The sequence below is a fragment of the Caenorhabditis elegans genome, chromosome I (assembly GCF_000002985.6).
Source record: "Caenorhabditis elegans chromosome I".
In the NCBI taxonomy this organism is placed as follows: domain Eukaryota; kingdom Metazoa; phylum Nematoda; class Chromadorea; order Rhabditida; family Rhabditidae; genus Caenorhabditis; species Caenorhabditis elegans.
In genome coordinates, this window is record NC_003279.8 from 14,820,258 (window position 1) to 14,839,617 (window position 19,360).

Consider the following 19,360-nt stretch of genomic DNA (forward strand, 5'->3'; position numbering starts at 1 on the left):
ATAGAAAAAAGAAAAAAGAAAAAAAAACAAATTTTCAAAAATAATGCAACTGCGCTCCTCCGTACTCTCACGTTTTTCATTTTTCTTTCTTTTATTATTATACTTCCCTTCCTTTTCAGCTCTGTTTTCATCGTTTTCAACTCATTTTTTTCAGTTTTCATTTAAAATGCTTCCTGGTTTTGGTGCACAAACAGTCAGCCCGTTCCCAAATCCTCCAGAGTACGCATCGGCGTATACAAGTGATCGAATCAATAATGGTAAGGAGTTTGAATTTTGAAATTTTGAAACTAGCAGTTTTTAATTCAGCAAACAGTATTTTTTTTTGTTAGAAATAAAACGCAATTTCTCTAACAGATTTCTCATACATCACTTTAACAAGATTCAGGTTCGGCACCACCTCCGCCGCATCCACTTACGGAATTCAAGGTGTACGGAGAGGAATATCGATTGGAAGATGATGTCATCGCGTAAGAAATTTTAGCGGCTATATAAAAACCAAAAACATGCTGAGTCTAGCCGAATTTTCCCACCTATTTTGCAAAAACCTTTTTCAATACGCGGGAAAAACTAGAATAAAACATTCATTTACAGCCCTCTGAAAAACGCCGGTGTTGCTGAGCTCTACAAGAACAAAAATAATTGGAAAACCGAGATGAAGAAGTTGAACAGGTCCGCCATAGTCGCATTTTTCGATTTGGTCGAAATTCTGATTCGCGCTCCCGATCACCCAATGAGAGAGGAGAAAATGGTCGATTTACACACGATATTCATTAATATGCATCATTTGATCAATGAATTCCGGCCAGTTCAGGTAGAAAAGTGTTTTAAAAATGAAATAAAATCTATATTTTTCTATGTTTTTCAGGCTCGCGACAGTGTTCGAATTTTACAAGAGAGACAAATCGAAGAATTATCGGATATTTGCAAGGATTTTAAGTTAGTCAAATCGGAATTAAGTTTTAAATTTGTATATTTTTTCTCCTTTTTTCCAGAAAATATCTGCGTGATGGTCGAGAAGTTGTCGATGACCAATTCCAAATGATCCGTGGGAAGCTTCCAGCTCCACCTCAACCTTCGGAACTGACACGTGTCAAACTGCAAGACGGAGTGCTTCATATGCTTCAGGAGACAGAAGCTTCAGATGACGTGGAAATGAAAGAGGAAGAAGGATCGGAATATAGTAAAAAGAAAGCGAGGCTGGAACTATTATCAAGAGAAGATGGACCACCGAGTGTTGTACACTTGTTAGCAAGACAGTTTCATGATATCTCACTGAAGAAATAATTAAATAATTTCATTTTAATTTATTTTACCGGGTTTTCGAACTATGATTTTGACTCTGATGATCTTCTGAAATGCTGTAATTAAAATTTCGTTTAAAAATAACTTTTTTCAATCGTTTTTTCATCTTTGTTCTGTTGAAAATGCGTCAATTCGCATTCTTTATTTCGAATTATTTTTTATACTTTTTAGGCAGCTTTCGTGTGACATAAACAATTATCTTCAGGGAATACGTTTCATTTCGAAAAACAGTGTTTTTTCTTCAAAAAATTAAAAACCTGAAAATGAGAAAACTAAAATTTTCGGTTTTTTTATTTTAGAGGAAAACGCCAATTAAAAGCGCAAAGTCGTACGTAGCTTTTTCGATTTTATTCTTTCTATAATTGGAAATTATGAGCAGAAATTATTGATTAAAAATCAATAATTTAAGCCAAAAAAACTGTAAAATTCTCTTCTCCTCGAGAAGTATACGAATTCTGCGTGAATCAACACATAATACCCCTAATTTCAGACGCCTCCACTCATCAGGAATGTCAGATGCTGCGACAAGACGACTGATGAAAGAGCTGGCTCAACTGAAAAGTGAGGCTCCAGAAGGGCTTTTAGTGGATAATACATCAACAAGTAACGATTTGAAGTACGATCGATTTTTTCAGTTTTAATTTGAAATTAATACGAATTTTAATTTAGACAATGGAAAATAGGAGTCGTCGGCGCCGAGGGAACATTGTATGCGGGTGAAGTTTTTATGCTGCAATTCACGTTTGGTCCTCAGTACCCGTTCAATTCTCCGGAGGTAAGAACAAATTTATTTTCGTGAAAAATTGGACTAACTAGAGACTCTTTTTTGGTGTCCAGATTGGTGGAATGTTATATTTTCTGAAAGTTAAATACAATAAACATAACGAATTAAAAAATACAATCTTGCTCAAATTGATGTTGGGACAATTTTTTCGTCTTTAAACGCGTAATTAAGCCAAAAAATCATCATAAAATATAAATCCATTTGGTACTTTTTGGCTTAAATACGCATTCGGACTCCGAATTCGTATATGTATATATTGGAAATTTTCGGCAATTTCGACAATTTCCGGTTTTGGAAAATTTCGGCAATTTCGATAATTGCCGGTTTTGGAAATTTTCGGCAATTTCGACAATTTTGTCGGTTTGGGAAATTTTCGGTAATTTTGACAATTGCCGGTTTTGGAAAATTTCGGCAATTTTGACAATTGCCGGTTTTGGAAATTTTCGGCAATTTCGATAATTGCCGGTTTTGGAAAATTTCGGCAATTTCGATAATTTCCGGTTTTGGAAATTTTCGGCAAATTTCACAATTTTGTCGGTTTTGGAAATTTTGACAATTGCCGGTATTGGAAAATTTCGGCAATTTCGACAATTGCCGGTTTTGAAATTATTATTATTAATGTGTAGAAATAATTGGTTAATATTTTTGTAGTTGTTCATAAATAGAAATCTGTGACGCAGTCTAAGATATACCACTCTGAAGAGAAAATTGTAATTTTTGCAACTAATTTTCGGTACCTTCTCAAATTTAAGATATCAAGGAGTGCTTTTCGTTGCCAACTATTTTTAATCTGCGTTATACAAAAGTTTTCCAACTGCATGAAACACTAACATTTCCATTCAACCCAAAAACCAAAAAAATCGAAAAAATTATTTTTTCTTCTCGACCACTCGAAGGCAGATGGTGCAGTCTGGAAGTTGTCGGAATTGGTTGGTATTTATAAATTTTTCACTACTCACTAATTACTATGTAATTACAAAATAATATTTGAGAAAAAAATAAAAACTGAGAACAAACGAAAAAACTTATCGATCACCCTAATAGTATAACATTGTTCAATATGCACCCAAATCATCACTTTTCCAGGTGATGTTCGTCGGCGAAACTATCCCAGCCCACCCGCACATCTACTCAAATGGACATATCTGCCTGTCTATCCTATCAGATGATTGGACACCTGCTCTCAGTGTTCAATCCGTGTGCCTCTCGATTCTGTCAATGCTTTCATCGTCAAAAGAGAAGAAACATCCAATTGATGACGCTATTTATGTGAGAACGTGCAGTAAGAATCCGAGTAAGACTCGCTGGTGGTTCCATGGTCAGTTTTAATACTTAATTCGAAAATTCGAAACAAATTAAACACAATTTTTTTTCAGACGACAGTGTTTGAAGGACCCCTCCAATCTTCTTTGCTATGTTCTCCCGCCGAATACGTGATACCAGAAAATAATTGACCTATAAAATTATTTTTTTTTTCCGCAATTACTCTTCTCCCTCTTTTTTGCCTTTTTTCATCATCAATAATCCCATTCAACATGCCACCTTCAATTATACACACCTTCTTCCTTCCTCATCTTGTCTCCCATGCCATCAGTGTTTTCTGATACGTTTTCTTTTGTTTGTGAATTTTGTAAATAAAATATGCATCTTTTTAATTATTAAAAAACAACAACAACAATTAATTGGATATTATCTCGATAATTCTCACGCAGCAAGTACGGTACATGGTCTTGAAACGGCCAGAGGCACAGTACTCCTTTTTTAGAATTTTCTTTTGAGACCACGTACCTTAACATTTTGCATATTGGGGTCCCTATTCCATAAGAATATAATTATTACTGGTTTTTAAAAATTTAAATATCTTAGCCCACGGGTCCTGGCACGAGCGAACCTTTTTTAGCTACAGTACCCACATTTGATAATATTTCGATACAAGGGTGGGCGGCAAACGATTTTCCCGGAAAAACGGCACACTGCCGGAATTAAAATTTCCGGCAAGTCGGCGATTTGCCGGAATTGAAAATTAGCAGCAAAACAGTAAAAATACATAAGAAATTATATTGGATTATTGCGAAATATTTGCGGGTACTGTAACGGAAAAGTTGCGCGCGTGGCAGGACCAGGATACCAAGGCTTAAATTCAGATAATATGTTCCATGTAATTTTCCCTTTTCTTCTTTGTGGCCAGATTTATTCAGGTAATTGCTAAAATCAAACATTAAAATATGGTTGAACCGATTTCCAGCAAGCTCTCTTCGAATCGCAATAGTTGGAGAAGGCGTAATAGGACTAAGCACAGCAACAGCGATTCTTGATTTGGTGGAGAAAGAGAACATTACATCACCGGTGAATTTTAAGTTTAGAAATATTATTTTCAAAATCGAATTTGCAGAGCGTCCAAATCTTCCATCACAAGCCATTCGAAAAAATACTCAGTCGCCATATCGCAGGTCTATTCCGCATCGATAGTGGTTCCGAGATTAATAAAAAGTATGGTTATGATACATTCGAAAAACTAGCGACTCTGTGGAGAGAATATGGAGGACTCAGTGGTGTACAGCTGTATCTGGGCATATTTTGTCAGATTCGAAAGCGCGGTTGGACTCTCAACGTGTTGCGTACGGAAGTCTAGTGTACAACTATCGAGATTTAACCGAACCTGAACTTTTTGGACCTACTTCGTTGTTTGATTTGCCCAGAAACACTTCAACACGTGGAATTCATTATACTGCATACACATCGGAAGGCATTAGATTTTGTCCTTTCTTGAAAAGAGAATTGATCGCGAAAGGAGTTCGATTCACTCAGCGAAGAATCGAAAGTTTGGAAGAACTGGGTGTTGAATTCGATGTTGTTATCAATGCAGCTGGCCTTTTTGGAGGTGTACTTGCTGGTGATGATGCGGGAAACATGAAACCGGTTCGAGGAGTTCTAATTCGAGTTGATGCACCATGGCACAAGCATTTCCTGTACAAAGACTTCACCACCATCACGATTCCAGTGCAAGTATCAGTGATTTGTAGTTTGAATAAATATATAACAATTTTAGGATTGATTCAGTCTATATGGGTACAGTTAAACAAGAAGGAGCTTTTGGACCGAACAATGTGACATTTGATGACATTCAAGACGTAACTAATCGATACGTGGCACTTCAGCCATCTTTCAAAGTGACATATAGTTTTGCGAACATGACCAAATTTATAATTAAAAAAAATTTGTAGCGTGTACACATGCTTTCATCTTTTGTTGGTTATCGCCCTGGTCGCAAGCAAGTACGTGTCGAGAAACAGATTAGAGAAGCTTTTGGAACTAAGAAGTTTATGGTAATAACCTTTTTTTGAAGTTTTGTTTCAATGGTGTGATTTTGAAGGAAGGACGTTTCATTTCAAACTTCCATATACCACCAATTTGTCACTAACTCAATACTTTAAGGTTGTACACAACTATGGTCACGGAGGCAACGGCTTCACTCTTGGTTACGGTAGTGCACTATACGCCGCTCGTCTTGCTTTAGATCTACCTATTGATGAATACGTGGGAATCGTCCCAGACCCACTCCACATCAATGCATCAGTAGCTGACTGGGTACAAATTCTTGATGATTAGATTTATAGATAAAAAGTGAATATATAAAAAAAAGCTATCCATTTGTATTCATAGATTAAACAGGTATGGGACACTCTGACTAACTGATTGTTTATCCCTTGGGTGCTCTGACAGACACTGTCAATTTATGGGCCATTGCACTAAATTTACAACCATCGCCCATGATTAACAACGTATTACGCTACCACAAATATGTAGCCCTTAGATTGTGCAGTAGTAAGAAATAATAAATTAGTTCCGCGTTACCCTGAAAATATCTGCTTATTTTTTAATCTATACTAAACTCACGGTTAATATCAAAGTTAATAAAGGTAAAATTGGATAATACAATTCTCTGCACAAGAGCAAACGACACTAGACGCTCGCACGTACAACATATAATTATGTTCGTTGTGCATGGCATTTCGGCTAACTTTTCAGAGTATGTATATCAGAAACCCTTATTCATTCTATAAAAATGACTTCAAATGTATCAGGTTTATTTCCAAATATTGAAAACGATGAAACCTTGTTGACGTTCTTTTTTCAACTTGAGTAAGTTCTTCAATAGATTAGTTTACTAAAGTTACCATGATGAAAAAAAAAAAAAATTCAGGAAATGGAATATGTTGAACAACTACATAAATTTTTATATGTCATTTGCTGGCTTTGCTCTAACCATATTTCATTTGACAGTTCTAACCCAAAAGTCTATGAGAACAACTTCAGTGTTCTCAATTATGATTTCCATTGCATTGTGTGACTTGGTGTTCATGATGGTATCAATTCTAGTGAAAGACATAATTGCAGGATATGATGGAACTGATTGGTATGACGCTTTGAATAGAAGCAGAGACCTTCTTTTTCCAGCACTCCCTCAAATAGTCTTTTCACTGCACACCTGTATTGGGTTCTTGTGACATTTAGAGACGTCGTAATACGGTGCGCCACATGGCTAACAGTTTTTATGGCATTGATTCGATTTCTGGTATCCAAGTTTTCATCGAGTCTACGACTTCAAGCAATGTCCAGCTTTAAGTTTGGTACGAATGGAGCGATTATCTGTTTTTCCGCCAGTTTGATGTTTTCTTGTGGCTACTACACGAGTGTTAAGATTGTTGAAACTCGCATTTGGGCACCTGCTCCAAGGTAAGCTATCTTTATAGATACTCTTAAATTAAACGATACTTTAGTTGTTCCAACCAGGCTTCATATCCATTCTATGAGCAGAAAGTTTCTGACTTCTTTGCTTTGAATCATGAAACACCACAAGAATTTATCAACTTATAAACGGTATTTCCTCGAAGGTTAGTCAGAATGATTGGAGTAATTAATATTTAAAGTTTCACAGATTCTTCCCTGCATTCTTCTCCCATTGCTCACAGCTCTTTTAATTGTAGAACTTTAAAAAGCAGACAAAAGTAGAGTTACATCTATTAGAACTCAGAAGAACAAGTTTGTTTCATTTTTCAAATTTTCCTCAGCGGCGAAACTTTAAAAATTCAGAACTGAAAAGACCACGATTTTAGTCATAATCATGACATGCCTAATATTTGTAGCCTCACTACCAGGTGGTCTTGTTTCAGTATTTCAAGTTGTGTACACCGACTTGGGATTTTTGTAAGCTTTTCTTTTGGGTTTCTTGAAATATTATTTTCGAATTGTAGCTACTTATCAATGAACATTGACGGAGCACTATACACACTTCTTCTTTTTAATGCATCTGTAAATTGTTTTATATGCTACGCAATGTCAACTCAATACCGAACAACGACGAAACATGTACTCAGTAAAATATATCACTTCAAAGTGCTTGGCAGACCCAGAACGGTCAGCGCTGAGTTTTAAACCTTCTTTATTATGTTATTTGTTTTTTGTTGTATCAATTTTCATTTTTCATATGTTTTTTTTTGAGATTTTATGAGTACGAATTTTCACCAATACCAAGTTTATTTACATGAGATTCAAATAATTATTTGTATTAAACTTGAAGTCATACTGGCGCCTGCTGTCCTCTCTAGGTACTGCTAGAACTTTTTTGAAATGTGCCTTTCCAAATAGGCGCCTAAACGAATTTTTTTAGATTTTAACTCGCAAGTTTGCAAATCTAGTCTTATTTTGCATTGATGTGAGGTTTTCGTCAAAAAAAAATTGAGACGCAGCACGGGGGGTGTAATTATGTTCGGTAGTGCTTGGCATTTAGTGAATTTTTCAAGCAAAAACCCGATAGAAAATTTTCAGCTTTCCCATTCTTAAAACAAAATTTTGATGGCATCTGCTGCTGAGGAAGTCGACTTATTTCCAAGTATAGAAAATGCTGAGTTCCTAAAAATGTTTTTTTCTCAACTGGAGTATGTTTTGTCTTGGCTACAAACGAACTAAATATAAATGTAATGCTTTGTAGAAAATGGAACATGTTTAATATCCAACTAAACTTTTATGTATCGATTGTCGGCGTTTTTCTAACAGTTTTCCACTTGATAGTGTTGACTAGAAAATCTATGCGAATTTCGTCGATTATATCGATTATGATAGTCATTGCAATGTGTGACTTGGTCTTCATGTTTGTGGCTATTTCAATTAAAGACATTGTATTGAATCATTATGGAACTTTGTGGTACTTTTTCAAATTTATATTCATTTTTACGTTTTTATTTTATTTTTATTTTATTTTCAGTACTCCATCAAATAGTTTACTAGTGCATCACGTCTACTGGGTTCTTGTGACGTTTCGAGATTACGCCATTAGGTGCTCTACATGGTTAACTGTTACTTTGGCCATGATTCGGTTTTTGGTATCTAAGTACATAACGAGTCCTAAATTACAAGCTTTGTCTAGTTTCAAAGTTGGTCTTCAAGGGTCAATTATTTGTCTCCTGTTTTGCTCTACATTGGCTTTGTGTAACTATTTAAGCGTTAAAATCGAAAAAGTTGACTATTTAACCGTTCAACATTAATGTTAAAATCTGAGATTGCAGTTGCACAAATATGCCTTTAAATTCAACTTATCCATATTATGAACATAGAGTGTTGGATTTCTTTGCACATGGAAATGAATTGCCTAGAAGAATGTATCAAGTTATTAACGGGGTTCTAGTCAAGGTAAGAAAAAGTTACATTGTTTTTAAGATTAGTATTTATTATACATAAGTTCCGAATTACAGATAGCTCCCTGTATCGTTTTACCCCTGCTCACCACGTTGCTTGCTATTGAACTGCGAAAAACTGAGAGAAATCGAATATCATCACGTGTTTCCACAAGAAACAAGTCGAGTTTTTCTGATTCATCCTGTATGTTCTCTAAAAGAAAGTTTCAGCTCGGAAAGAACGACGGTTCTAGTTATCATTGTGACTCTTTTGATATTCATAGCTTCACTGCCAACTGGCACCGCAACAGTTTTCTCATTCATCTACCCTGATCTGGGATTTTTGTGAGTGTTAAGACTATGTCTACCGAAAAACTACATGGTTTTTTGTTTCAGCTTCCTACCTATGAATCTTGACGCGGCATTACATTCTGTTCTGGCTCTGAATGGGTCTATAAATTGTTTTATTTTCTATGCAATGTCTATACAATACCGAACAACTGTAAAGCATATTTGGATAAAAGTCAATGTTGAAGGTAGAGTAGCAACTATCAGCAATGGATTGCATCGTCTTTAATTGATTCGAATATATCCTCGTCGGCAATGCCAGATATTTTAAGCAAGATACTGCCTTGCGATGCACCATGTTAAAATGAAGTGTTTTATTATTCTCAGTTGACGTGTAAATTCGCCCTGAATTTGCTAAAATGTGTCTATCAACTGAATCATTATTTGTGACTTTAAAATGTTTTACTGAAACAATTTTTATATCGAAAGCAATGATTTCCAACAATTAGAAGTGACTAGATGAACCCGTAGAAGTAAGACAAGAGTTATGGATGTGAGAGGAATTAGATTTAAAAATCATAGTGACTATAATGTGGATTGGATGTTGCTGCGGAACCCATCGAAAATCGGAGGAACTGCTCGTCTTCAATGTCTTGCATCATGTGCTGTGGAGTGATTGAGCCACCATCTAGAGGTATAGCGAAATTGCAATATATGTAAAGGTTGTAAAGTACTTACAATTACTTGACACCAATTTGCTAGTCTCCAGTGACCTTCTACTTCTGCTTCTCCTTGAGCTCCTCGAACTATCCTTGTTTGAGGAACACAGTCGAGTGATGATACACGCGGAGAGCACAACAATTGCAGCCATACTCACGGCTAACACAATACACATGACCGCCTTCTCTTTGTTTTCTGAAATCTAGGATGATTTTCTGAGAATTATTTGAAACTCATACCTTTAAAGAACTGAACAACTTGAAGAAGATCGTGCCCAACACCCACTAGGTTTGGTTCCACTCTTTCCGTTATTGGAGGAGGATCTTGCTTTTCCATTCGATACTCGTCATGGGTTACATAGGAAGCTACAAATTGAAAGTTATATAATATCAGTTTAGTGAAAAAAAGCGATACCATCGTTAGCAATTTGATGTACATCGGGATCCTTAGCCGGCTCACTATCCACCACTCTTTCCCACTGTGTCTTATCATTGACATCCTTGAAAAATCGTTCGTCATCCTGTTTTTGCATTGCGTCGGCTTCCTGAAAATTATTTTGAGAAACAGTTTTCAAAAACAGCGTGCCCTCTATTAATATGGCACTTCTGTTAGTTTTGCCCATCTAACAGAGTTGCGCCATCTTTTTTAAAAAAAGTATTGTATGATTTAATGATAGAGGAAATACTATTACTGAAGCGTATGCTGTTAAATTTTAATCGAAAATGTTAATTAACCGGACGGACCTTCAAATAAGTTTCCAATGAGGTCAGCTCGCCTTTGATGGCCTCCTCTGAGAATATCTCCTCGTTAACTGAAAATATTCTACATTATCCTTAAACTTGATCTGTTTTATTACCACAAACATAAACGACATGAAGATGCCCATGTCTGCAATGACCTTTTATGCCATCACTTTTTAGTGTGCACCCTTCCTTGGCGTGGCATTGACGAAGTACTTGAGGTAAGACGTCTGAGACGCATTCTGAAATTTTTTTGATTAAATAGTAAACGATAATTCTATTTTTCCTTCCACACTATAGTTTTTCAAAAAATTCGATACAATGAGAGTCTTGACATCTTTCCCATTTTCCGTCAATTCGTACCAAACGGAAATCCTACTTTAGTATTCACCCTTCTCGTGTGTTCCTCCTCCACCACCATCCCATTTCATTTTGAACCCAAAGCCCCGGATCTTCAGAAGACAATTGTCAGAGTGTTTTCTGGCTACGTCTCTTGCTAACCAGTACTATCTTACTTTTAGCTCATCGGGAGGCTCAATGGAATGGATAGAAGAAGAAGATGAGGCTAATTGGATGTGTGTCATCAACTCACAATGGGAAGAATGAGAACAATTGCGAAACAGTGAAAGTATCAGAAAAGAGGAAATAGAGAAAAGGTGAAGCACCTCAAGCTCTGCATTTTATCAGAAAGCATAATTTGTTTAATTGGTCTTTGTGGTTCTGTTTGACAAAATATCTTTAAAAACTTTTCAACTTACCATGTCTAATTTCGGTTTCGGGATCACATTGAGGCGATGTCTTCATTTGTGCGGAATACACAGCCAACCGTCTACCTTCCCTACACTCTAAACGAATCTCTGGACGAGGTGGATCAGTGGGCTTTGGAGTACAAAATGTTTCCTCATCGAAAGACATTGGAATGCAACCATATGCCATCTGAAGATATTTTGAAGTTGTTGGGCACGGATCATCTTCAAATGTGTTTGAATCTACGACAACTGTACATTTTCGGCGCTTATCGCAAAGTTCCGATATTCTCTGAAACTTATGATTTCAATTGACGAGTGTTTGGCATTGATTTACCGTATGAGCTTGTATCACATCACAAGTACTTGAGTGATGGATCATTGATAATGGATCTAGATTAGCTTCGGAATGCTTTCTTCCAGCCTGTGGAGGGCATAATTGGTTTTCTGGGACCACGCGGCCATAAAACCTGAAAACTTGTTGAATGAATCTAGGATAGATTGATAATTTTACAAACCCGGTTTGTACAGAAATCTGTGTATTTCTTGGGCAGCTTAACGTGATTCGTTCTCCATCGCAAGCTTGAACTCTATTGGATCGAAGTGACTCTCTGAGGATTCCTGCAAAAATGATTGTATTTTTGATTTTAAATTCCTCCGCAAAAATTTTTTAGAAAAAAGCGGTTCGTTTTCGTTTCGGTCCCTCTCGATCACACTCGCTGGTGTGAAGGTCACCAGGTACTAAAACTGAGAGTGACTGAGTAAACGGAGTGAATTAGTCGGTGTCAGCGTGCGAAAGAAAAGAGAGGTCATAAAATGGACCCCCATAAAGTTTTTGAAAAACGTCCGATACTTTGGGCATAAGTGTGTGTGAAAGTTTTGCGAAAAATGGAATAAACTGACCATGACTCCTTGTTGAACTATGAATTGCTATTAGTTTGAACAAAGTTACCATATTAAATTATTTCAGCACTTTCAAGTTTTGCCCTAAACAGCTAGCACAGTTTCGAATCTTCGAAGATACATCTTGTGAGCAAATAATAATGTTTATCGACAATAAGCAAAGCTTCACTTTTAATTTCCAAGCAAATCATTCCACCTTATCCTTTTTCAATTCAACTAGCAATTAGTAATATCTTGAACAACAGCAGCTGGCGGCTTGCTGATTCCTCTTTTTCCTTGATTTCTCTTTAAAAAACGACACCTAGCAATTAACAGAGAGGAGAACAGGCAATATCCAATCTGGCTTCTTAAGAAATAAGAAAGCATCAGTTCCAATTATGCGCTGTGCTTAGTGAACTGGAAAAAACAGCGGCATGCGAAACCTACCCAGGCGAGCCCGAACAAGTAGAGCTGCTGAAAATTATCGGTTTTGTGGGGTTGCAAATTTTCAGATAAACTTTTGTTTTGGAATATATATATATATAAATTTTCTTGTCGAATGCCGTAGTACATGACTTATTAAATATGTGCATCTTTCATTTGCTATGATATATATCTTTTTGCGCAAAATCGACTACATTAAAATAAATTTTTAGAATAAATTATTGGCATTTAGAGTTTGTTGGGTTATTTCTAAGGCTTAGTAAGTTTAGCAAGTAACTTTTGCGGTGTCCCTCCGCATTTTCCCACGTAAATTCAGCACAAGCTAAAGTTATGCTGCTTCAAAAGGCAGGTGTGCTCTCACGCAAAGAGAGCAACCGAGGAGGCATGTTCCGGTGGCAAATGGAAATGGGCTCGTATTTCAAGTATTGGAATGGATTGGAATTGCCAAAATGTTTATGTATTTCTACGGATCTGCTGCTGCCAATCAGAACAAAATAAGGAATTTGCCAAAATTACGTTCAATAAAATCTCAAGCTATAGTTAAACATTTTCTTTTCGTAATAACGTTCATGATTTGACATTTAGTTTCATTTGTTTTTTTTTTCTATTTCTCGTTTACCGCTGAGCTCTCTGCTCTCGCGGAAGCTGTCAATTGATACATAGCCATTAGCTCCCTGGGTTCTCAGCATGACCACGTAAAAACCCTCTCCGTGTGGTGATAATGTTGCTCTGAGAGCAGCGGGCGAGCTTTTCTCTTTTTACACACTCGACACGCATGTTGTGGGGGGCTCGGAAGCTGAATGAGCACTTTTTTACGGGAGGATTTCGAAATGTTTATTATTTTTACAAGGTGGTAGTAAAATTCGATTGCAACATCCCAACTTTGAAATTCTCAATAATTCTCGAAGATGATGTCCATTTTGTTTAGAGGAAGCTGAGTGGATACTCCTCTTCATCATCATCATGTTCATGTCATGACCCACTAGATATAGAAAAGAGACATTTGTTTATAACATTGTGCACTTAACTATGCTTATTACGCCTTCTGCTGCTATGCATCCGGAAAAGAGGAAGGCAACAGACCCCCCGGGTAAGGGATAAACGGGTGAAGGGGGACACACACTCACTTTATACAATTATGGAATTACGGGGGGCCTCTCTTGGAGCTAGAGCAGTAGAACGCAAGGGCGGAAAAGGAATTGTTGCTAATGGAGATCTTCGGAAAGGAAATGGAGGTTTCGAATTTTCGACGAACTCTATTTCATTGTACTTGAATTACTCTTATTCAAGCCCCTTGTTATTAAAGGTGGAGTAGCAACAGTGTGGAAAGTGTTAAAAAACTACTACAATGGTACCAAAATAACCGAAGATCATAATAAAACTTTCCAATATTTATTTGAACATATTTTATTTACTGTCAAAAAGTGACAATTACTGTTATTTCCACTCATAATTTTGGAAGTGGACCAGAATAATTTTTTTTTCCTGCATTTTTTATACTTTGATTTTGTTTTAATTATTTGTATCAAAAAGTTGTAGGGGTGGAAACATGCGACACATTGGATTTCCTCAAAAGCTCATATTTTTCAAAATTTTAATCATTATAAGTGTATTTAGACAATACCTTTAAGAAGATGAATTCAATACTAGAAGTTAGGAAATTTCTGACCTACAAATTTCAACTCATCATGCGAGGTATAATAATAGCTACGCAATAAAAATGACGGCGCGAATAGATCATCATCTTGATGAGTGATGAATGTGTTCGTTTAGCGATAGGTTTCTACTTCAAAAAACGCCTTTCAAAAGGAAGAAGGCTGGGAAAGTATAAGTTTCAAGTAGAAAAAAAAAAAAACAAACCTTCGATTGGATTAACTTCATGATGATGTGATCCACCAATAAATCCGCTTTTCAATTTACCATCAGTTACGATAATTCCAAACCAAAATAAGAGCAAAACCGGGGAAACTATATGCATATTCATGACAATTCACATGGGAAGCTGTAAAATTATTTTTAACTCCTTGGAAAAGTTAAATAAAAGTATGACAATAACAATATGAGAACAAAAATCACATAGGTTAGCTGTCAGCCTTGACGAAAAGAAAACGGGACACTCTGAAGAAGCAGAGGGACATGCAAAAAGGGGGTGGGGTTTCCCAAGCCACGCCTCGTTGCCGAAACTGAACTGAGAGAACGATAATCATATTTGAAGGTGTCAAAAACGGTTGTCAACAACAAAAAATGGAGAAAAGGAGATCAGTTGACTACTCTCCTCCCGGAGCACCGCCTTGATGTTGCAGGTGTTGGGAAGATATTTGGGGGAGAGGCAACTGGGAGGAGGGGACAAATTGTTGTGAGTGTAGTACACACCCTATTGCTGTTGTACACAATAAAATCGAATGGAATGCACATTTCGGAGAAGATCAGCAAAAAGTTGGTTACTAGGCAAGGATAAGAATAAGGGGTGTGTGGCAAATATGCCGAAGTTGCCGAGCTCGGCAAGTTTGGAAATTTGTCGCACACATGAAAAATGTTTAATACACATTTTGTACAAAGTTAGATATAAAACCAATATACTTATTTTTTGGGGGAAAATGTCAAATTATCCTACTCACCAATTTCTTTTCTAATAATAATTACAAATTCATCAATTACAAAACTCCTCTATTGTTCTCCCTAATTTCATGTACACCTGCCCATAGTCCCGCAAATTATTAGACTTCAGCGTGAGAAACTGAAAAACCAAGTTGCTTTCGGTGCCCAGCAGTACAACAAAAGCCTAATCGCCCCAGGCGGAGCATGGGGATGAGCTAACCTTTTTCGCCCTTTAGTGGTGTACTCATCCTTTGAAATATGTAGTACAGAGATGAACATCATGACAATAGTCAATTAGTATGCAAATGAGAGTAAGTACTTGAGAATAGTGAGGAAAGTGAGGCATAATCTATGTATTGACCAGAATATATTTTAGCTAGTGTAAAAGAGTATTAAATAACTGTTAATAAGATACATGGAAATTAAATTCAGAATTTCAAATATTTTGGACTTTTTATAATGAAAATACCATTCTGCCATAATGGTTGAATAAAATTGGTTATTAGTCCTTGTTCCTTAAAACCATAGGAAATCCAAAATCATATAGTAAGCATTCGTGAAGGTAATCCGTTGCGCTCTTTGTTGTTCGATTCCCTTTTCCCTTCCCCCTCACCCATTCCATTTTCTATTCAAAAAGTGGTAATCGGATTTTCAGACACATGCCGACGATTCAGGAGAAAACGGCTTTATGAATGAAAAAGAAACGCACCGCCGCCGTGCATTTTAGTCTCTGAGCTCACAAGTGTTGGCTGCAAAGGAGACGGGAAACGGCGATGAGAATAGAAGTTTAAATGTAAAATAAAATAAAAGAAGGGAATGTGAATGACAAGTGTGCTCTTGTCAATATCAGATGTTATTCTTAAAATATAATTTTTTTTGAAAACCAAAAACAAACGCATGTATTTTAAAAAATCTGCATAAACATCCATATCAGGGGTGGGCGGCAATTGCCGTTCTGCAAATCAGCAAATTGCCGGATTGCCAATTTGCCGGAAATTTTCAATTCCGGCAAAATGCCGTTTGCCGGAAATGTTTAGAGGGATTTTTTTATAATTGGGAAACACTTAAAACTGTACCTTTTTGAAATTTTTTCCGTTTTCTTTAGATATTTTCATAGAATTCGCTTACTTTTCAAAAAAGGCGTAGGGACATTCATAGGATGCGTACAATTTTTCCCATTGAAATTGAAGTTCTGGAATTTCCGAAAAAAAATGTAGAAAACCACAATTTGCCGAAAAGTTTCGGCAAATTCGGCAAATTGGCAATTTGCAAGAAGTTTTCAATTTTTTCGGCACATTGCCGATTTGCCGTCCACCCCTGATCAATATGAGCATACCATGTATGCTAATCGTCACTAATCGTTGAATAACCTTCCATGTTTATAACACATCTGGTGTGGTTCATTGCAGCTTAATGATTTACCGCATTAGGGACATCTGTACATATAACCCTTACATACAGATGATTTAAAGATAAATGGAACATACAATAAATAAAAAATTAACTCAATAGGTGGAATGATTAAAGGTGGAGTAGCACCAGTGGGGAAAGTGTTAAAAACTACTCCAATGGACACCGAATATCATAAGGAAACTTTCCAAAAAAACCAAAAAAACTCAATAGGTGGAATTATTAGGATTTTTCTATTGCACACCCTGCTACACACCAATACATCAAGATGACACCTTTCCTCTGCTCCACGAGATTCTGCAACCAATCGATCATATCTCGTTATCATCGGTTAAGTATCACAAAAGAGCACTTCTCAAACAAAAGAAGCGGAAAAAATGATGGATTAGTGTGCTGAATCTTCACCACCATCACCAAAAAGTGTCAGCTGTTTTGCATAAATTAGTTGCGAAATTGAAATGCATACACACATTCAGCTCCGGCTGTCACCAAGCATTGAGAATGACAAGTGTTCGTTGTGGGACCTGGAAAGTGCGCGAATTGTAGACCTTCTCACTTATACCCACAAAGTTACAACAAGATTGATTGTTATCTGAGAGCCAGCTGACAAAATATTCCGTTTTTCATTCAAAACCAACATAGGCGACTATGTACAAGTATGAGTAATTGCAATTAGAATGAGGGTATTGCGGGAGAAGAAAAAACTAATAAACAAGTTTTATAAAATTGAAAAAAAGGGAAAAGTTTACGGAAGTGTCATAATATATTGAGTATCGATATACAACATTAAAAAAATGTGTGAATAGGGATTTTACTCTACTATATAATCCATTAGTTAAAGATCGCTATAAGTTTCAAGTTTTCATTTCGGAAGAAATTACAACAGAGCAGGGGTGCATAGCAATCGAATTTTTGGCAATTATCGAAATCACCAATAGCTGAAAATTTCCAAAACCGGAAATTGCCGAAATTGCCGATTTTCCAAAATTTCCGAAACCGGCAATTGCTAGAAATTGCCGATTGCTTCAGAGAATTGTCTAAATAACAAAATCACAAAACTTCAAGATTATATAAATGGTCTAACAAACCTCAAAGATTTGCCTGGTGAACTAAACTCAATTGGAATATTTTCAAGTGCGACCTCCTCCTTTTGTCGGGGTTCATAAATATCTAATTAGATCCCTTCTCATCAATTACACGCCCCATCTCAAAACCCTTATTTTATTCAATTTCAAGAGACAACTCTATGAATTTGTGCCACATTGTACCTAATAAATGATGGTGTTGGTGGCTTTGCAATATAATTGAATTGTTAGGAAAGACGAGGGAAGTTTATGTGAAGCATTTTCATCCGGGTTAGAAATGAGACGGTTTGTATCAGGTAACTTTTTTGTTTTCAAAAATTCTTGAAACGTGCGTTTGTGCAATTAAGTGCAATTAAGCCGAGATCAGAATTGGGAACCATGTTTCCAACTTGCAGGGCTCTGAACTTCAGGTTCTGGAAACTATCATGACCACTACCAGGACTAATTGCGTTCTATCTTTATCCAAGACTAAAGAATAGTTCGTCATGAAGACTACTATTTGTCAGTACAAGCTTATTAATATACACTGAAGAATTTTTCTAAAAACGACTTCTGTACTTGCTGAACTTTGCATATTTGATTTTCGATGTTGTGATCTCATTGTTTACTCATTTTTCGAATCCGACTAATTCTTCATCCAAATTTTAATTAAACATATCACACGTTAAGACCCGAGGGGATGATTGCAATCATAACGAGTATAAAATGCTATTTTGATAACCAGAATTCTTCATTTCGACATATTTTGATAGATCACACGTTTTTCTTCTTCTTCTTCTTCTCCCTTTTCGGATTTCCATGAGCGACCTGACATCTAGTTATGCTAATAATGTGCGCCTTTAAAGTGTTATTAGGGCATCTTCAAGACTTGTAGGCAAGCAGGTAGGCATTTTTATGCCTCGTAGTAAGCTGAATGTTCCTTACAACTATATCGTGACACTTCTTGTATTCTTCTTTAATTTCTCAATTCAAATCTTATTTTCCACATGCCACGCCGAATCGGCGCCAACTCGATTGCTCCAGAAGCCCCGAATACTGCACAACCAACTGTCAATCCGTATAGACGAATTGTTCTTCCCATGAAGGTCATAGTCGGTCTCACCATCATGACAGCCGCCTGTATCTCGTTCTCTGGATTCGTCATCTACGTGGTGATGACCAAACCGCACAATCCGAACATGACCGTGACAGAGTATGGGCCGTTATAAATGTAGTTTCCGTTGGTCGATTTTTTGGAGAACGTTCAATTTTGGAAGAAGCAGTTTTCTTTTTTGTCATCTGTTTTTTTTTTTGCAAAATTGAATAAAACTGTTTAAAAACATTCTCAGCGTATTTTAGCTTTAATAATAAAGTATAAATAGTTTGGTTGCTTTTTTTCTTCAATTTTCAAAACATATGAGCTGGTTTTTTGGCTGCAAGTTGAGCTGCCGTATGACCACAGCCGTCTGTCGATTTACGCAGCTCGTGTACTTCTCGAGAAAAATATGAGTTTTAAAACAGTTTTGTCTTGACTGATTGGTTTTGAATCAACTCAAAAACTTAGCAATTAAATCGTTAATTTAACTCTAATTTTTATATGACATTTAAGATGAAACCTATATGCTTTTAGCGTTAAAAAAAAGCTGAAAACTAGTTTTTAGAAGCTTTCATCATGCTTGAAGTTTCAAAAATTAACGATATTTAATTT

At 36.4% G+C, this 19,360-nt stretch overlaps 4 protein-coding genes, 1 non-coding gene and 3 pseudogenes across 11 annotated transcripts; 7 read left to right on the forward strand and 1 right to left on the reverse strand.

The window, feature by feature from the left end:
• Positions 1 to 147: 147 nt before the first annotated feature.
• Positions 148 to 1,394, forward strand: let-49 (Mediator of RNA polymerase II transcription subunit 7). 2 transcript variants are annotated; one of them, NM_061185.9, is made up of 5 exons: positions 148 to 257; positions 386 to 467; positions 592 to 811; positions 866 to 936; positions 993 to 1,390. In NM_061185.9, exons 1-5 carry the CDS (start codon positions 167 to 169, stop codon positions 1,282 to 1,284), a joined length of 756 nt encoding a protein of 251 aa, NP_493586.1. In that variant the 5' UTR covers positions 148 to 166; the 3' UTR covers positions 1,285 to 1,390. The 2 variants fall into 2 exon arrangements, with proteins under 2 accessions (NP_493586.1, NP_493585.1); NM_061184.6 differs by having other exon boundaries at positions 155 to 257; positions 380 to 467; positions 993 to 1,394.
• A 398-nt stretch (positions 1,395 to 1,792) lies between these two features.
• On the forward strand, positions 1,793 to 3,733 carry ubc-16 (Ubiquitin-conjugating enzyme E2 W). The gene is made up of 4 exons (NM_061186.6): positions 1,793 to 1,918; positions 1,972 to 2,077; positions 3,173 to 3,404; positions 3,463 to 3,733. Exons 1-4 carry the CDS (start codon positions 1,812 to 1,814, stop codon positions 3,474 to 3,476), a joined length of 459 nt encoding a protein of 152 aa, NP_493587.1. The 5' UTR covers positions 1,793 to 1,811; the 3' UTR covers positions 3,477 to 3,733.
• A 502-nt stretch (positions 3,734 to 4,235) lies between these two features.
• Y54E5B.5 lies at positions 4,236 to 5,695 on the forward strand (annotated as a pseudogene). Its single transcript has one exon. A coding segment is annotated over exon 1 (1,460 nt).
• Positions 5,696 to 6,300: 605 nt separating this feature from the next.
• srw-92 lies at positions 6,301 to 7,522 on the forward strand (annotated as a pseudogene). The gene is made up of 6 exons: positions 6,301 to 6,503; positions 6,545 to 6,823; positions 6,868 to 6,981; positions 7,026 to 7,129; positions 7,181 to 7,294; positions 7,342 to 7,522. Coding segments are annotated over exons 1-6 (995 nt in total).
• Positions 7,523 to 7,942: 420 nt separating this feature from the next.
• On the forward strand, positions 7,943 to 9,337 carry srw-93 (annotated as a pseudogene). Its single transcript has 7 exons — positions 7,943 to 8,025; positions 8,079 to 8,291; positions 8,352 to 8,604; positions 8,653 to 8,776; positions 8,839 to 8,942; positions 8,992 to 9,105; positions 9,157 to 9,337. Coding segments are annotated over exons 1-7 (1,072 nt in total).
• A 137-nt stretch (positions 9,338 to 9,474) lies between these two features.
• On the reverse strand, positions 9,475 to 14,584 carry eva-1 (the record flags this gene model as incomplete). 3 transcript variants are annotated; one of them, NM_001322695.3, is made up of 11 exons in its annotated part: positions 9,618 to 9,736; positions 9,787 to 9,963; positions 10,008 to 10,133; positions 10,183 to 10,312; positions 10,512 to 10,579; positions 10,625 to 10,750; positions 11,267 to 11,546; positions 11,592 to 11,724; positions 11,773 to 11,875; positions 12,584 to 12,610; positions 14,441 to 14,564. In NM_001322695.3, 11 exons carry the CDS (start codon positions 14,562 to 14,564, stop codon positions 9,618 to 9,620), a joined length of 1,413 nt encoding a protein of 470 aa, NP_001309519.1. The 3 variants fall into 3 exon arrangements, with proteins under 3 accessions (NP_001366909.1, NP_493590.2, NP_001309519.1); NM_001381268.1 differs by having other exon boundaries at positions 9,475 to 9,736; positions 11,773 to 12,610; positions 14,441 to 14,584; NM_061189.7 differs by lacking the exon at positions 12,584 to 12,610 and having other exon boundaries at positions 9,495 to 9,736; positions 14,441 to 14,582.
• Positions 11,014 to 11,131, forward strand: F32A7.9. Its single transcript, NR_050763.1, has one exon. It is a non-coding gene; the product is annotated as an Unclassified non-coding RNA F32A7.9 (non-coding RNA).
• A 4,075-nt stretch (positions 14,585 to 18,659) lies between the features above and the next one.
• On the forward strand, positions 18,660 to 18,881 carry F32A7.8 (uncharacterized protein; the record flags this gene model as incomplete). Its single annotated transcript, NM_001026268.1, has 1 exon — positions 18,660 to 18,881. One exon carries the CDS (start codon positions 18,660 to 18,662, stop codon positions 18,879 to 18,881), a length of 222 nt encoding a protein of 73 aa, NP_001021439.1.
• Positions 18,882 to 19,360: the final 479 nt, after the last annotated feature.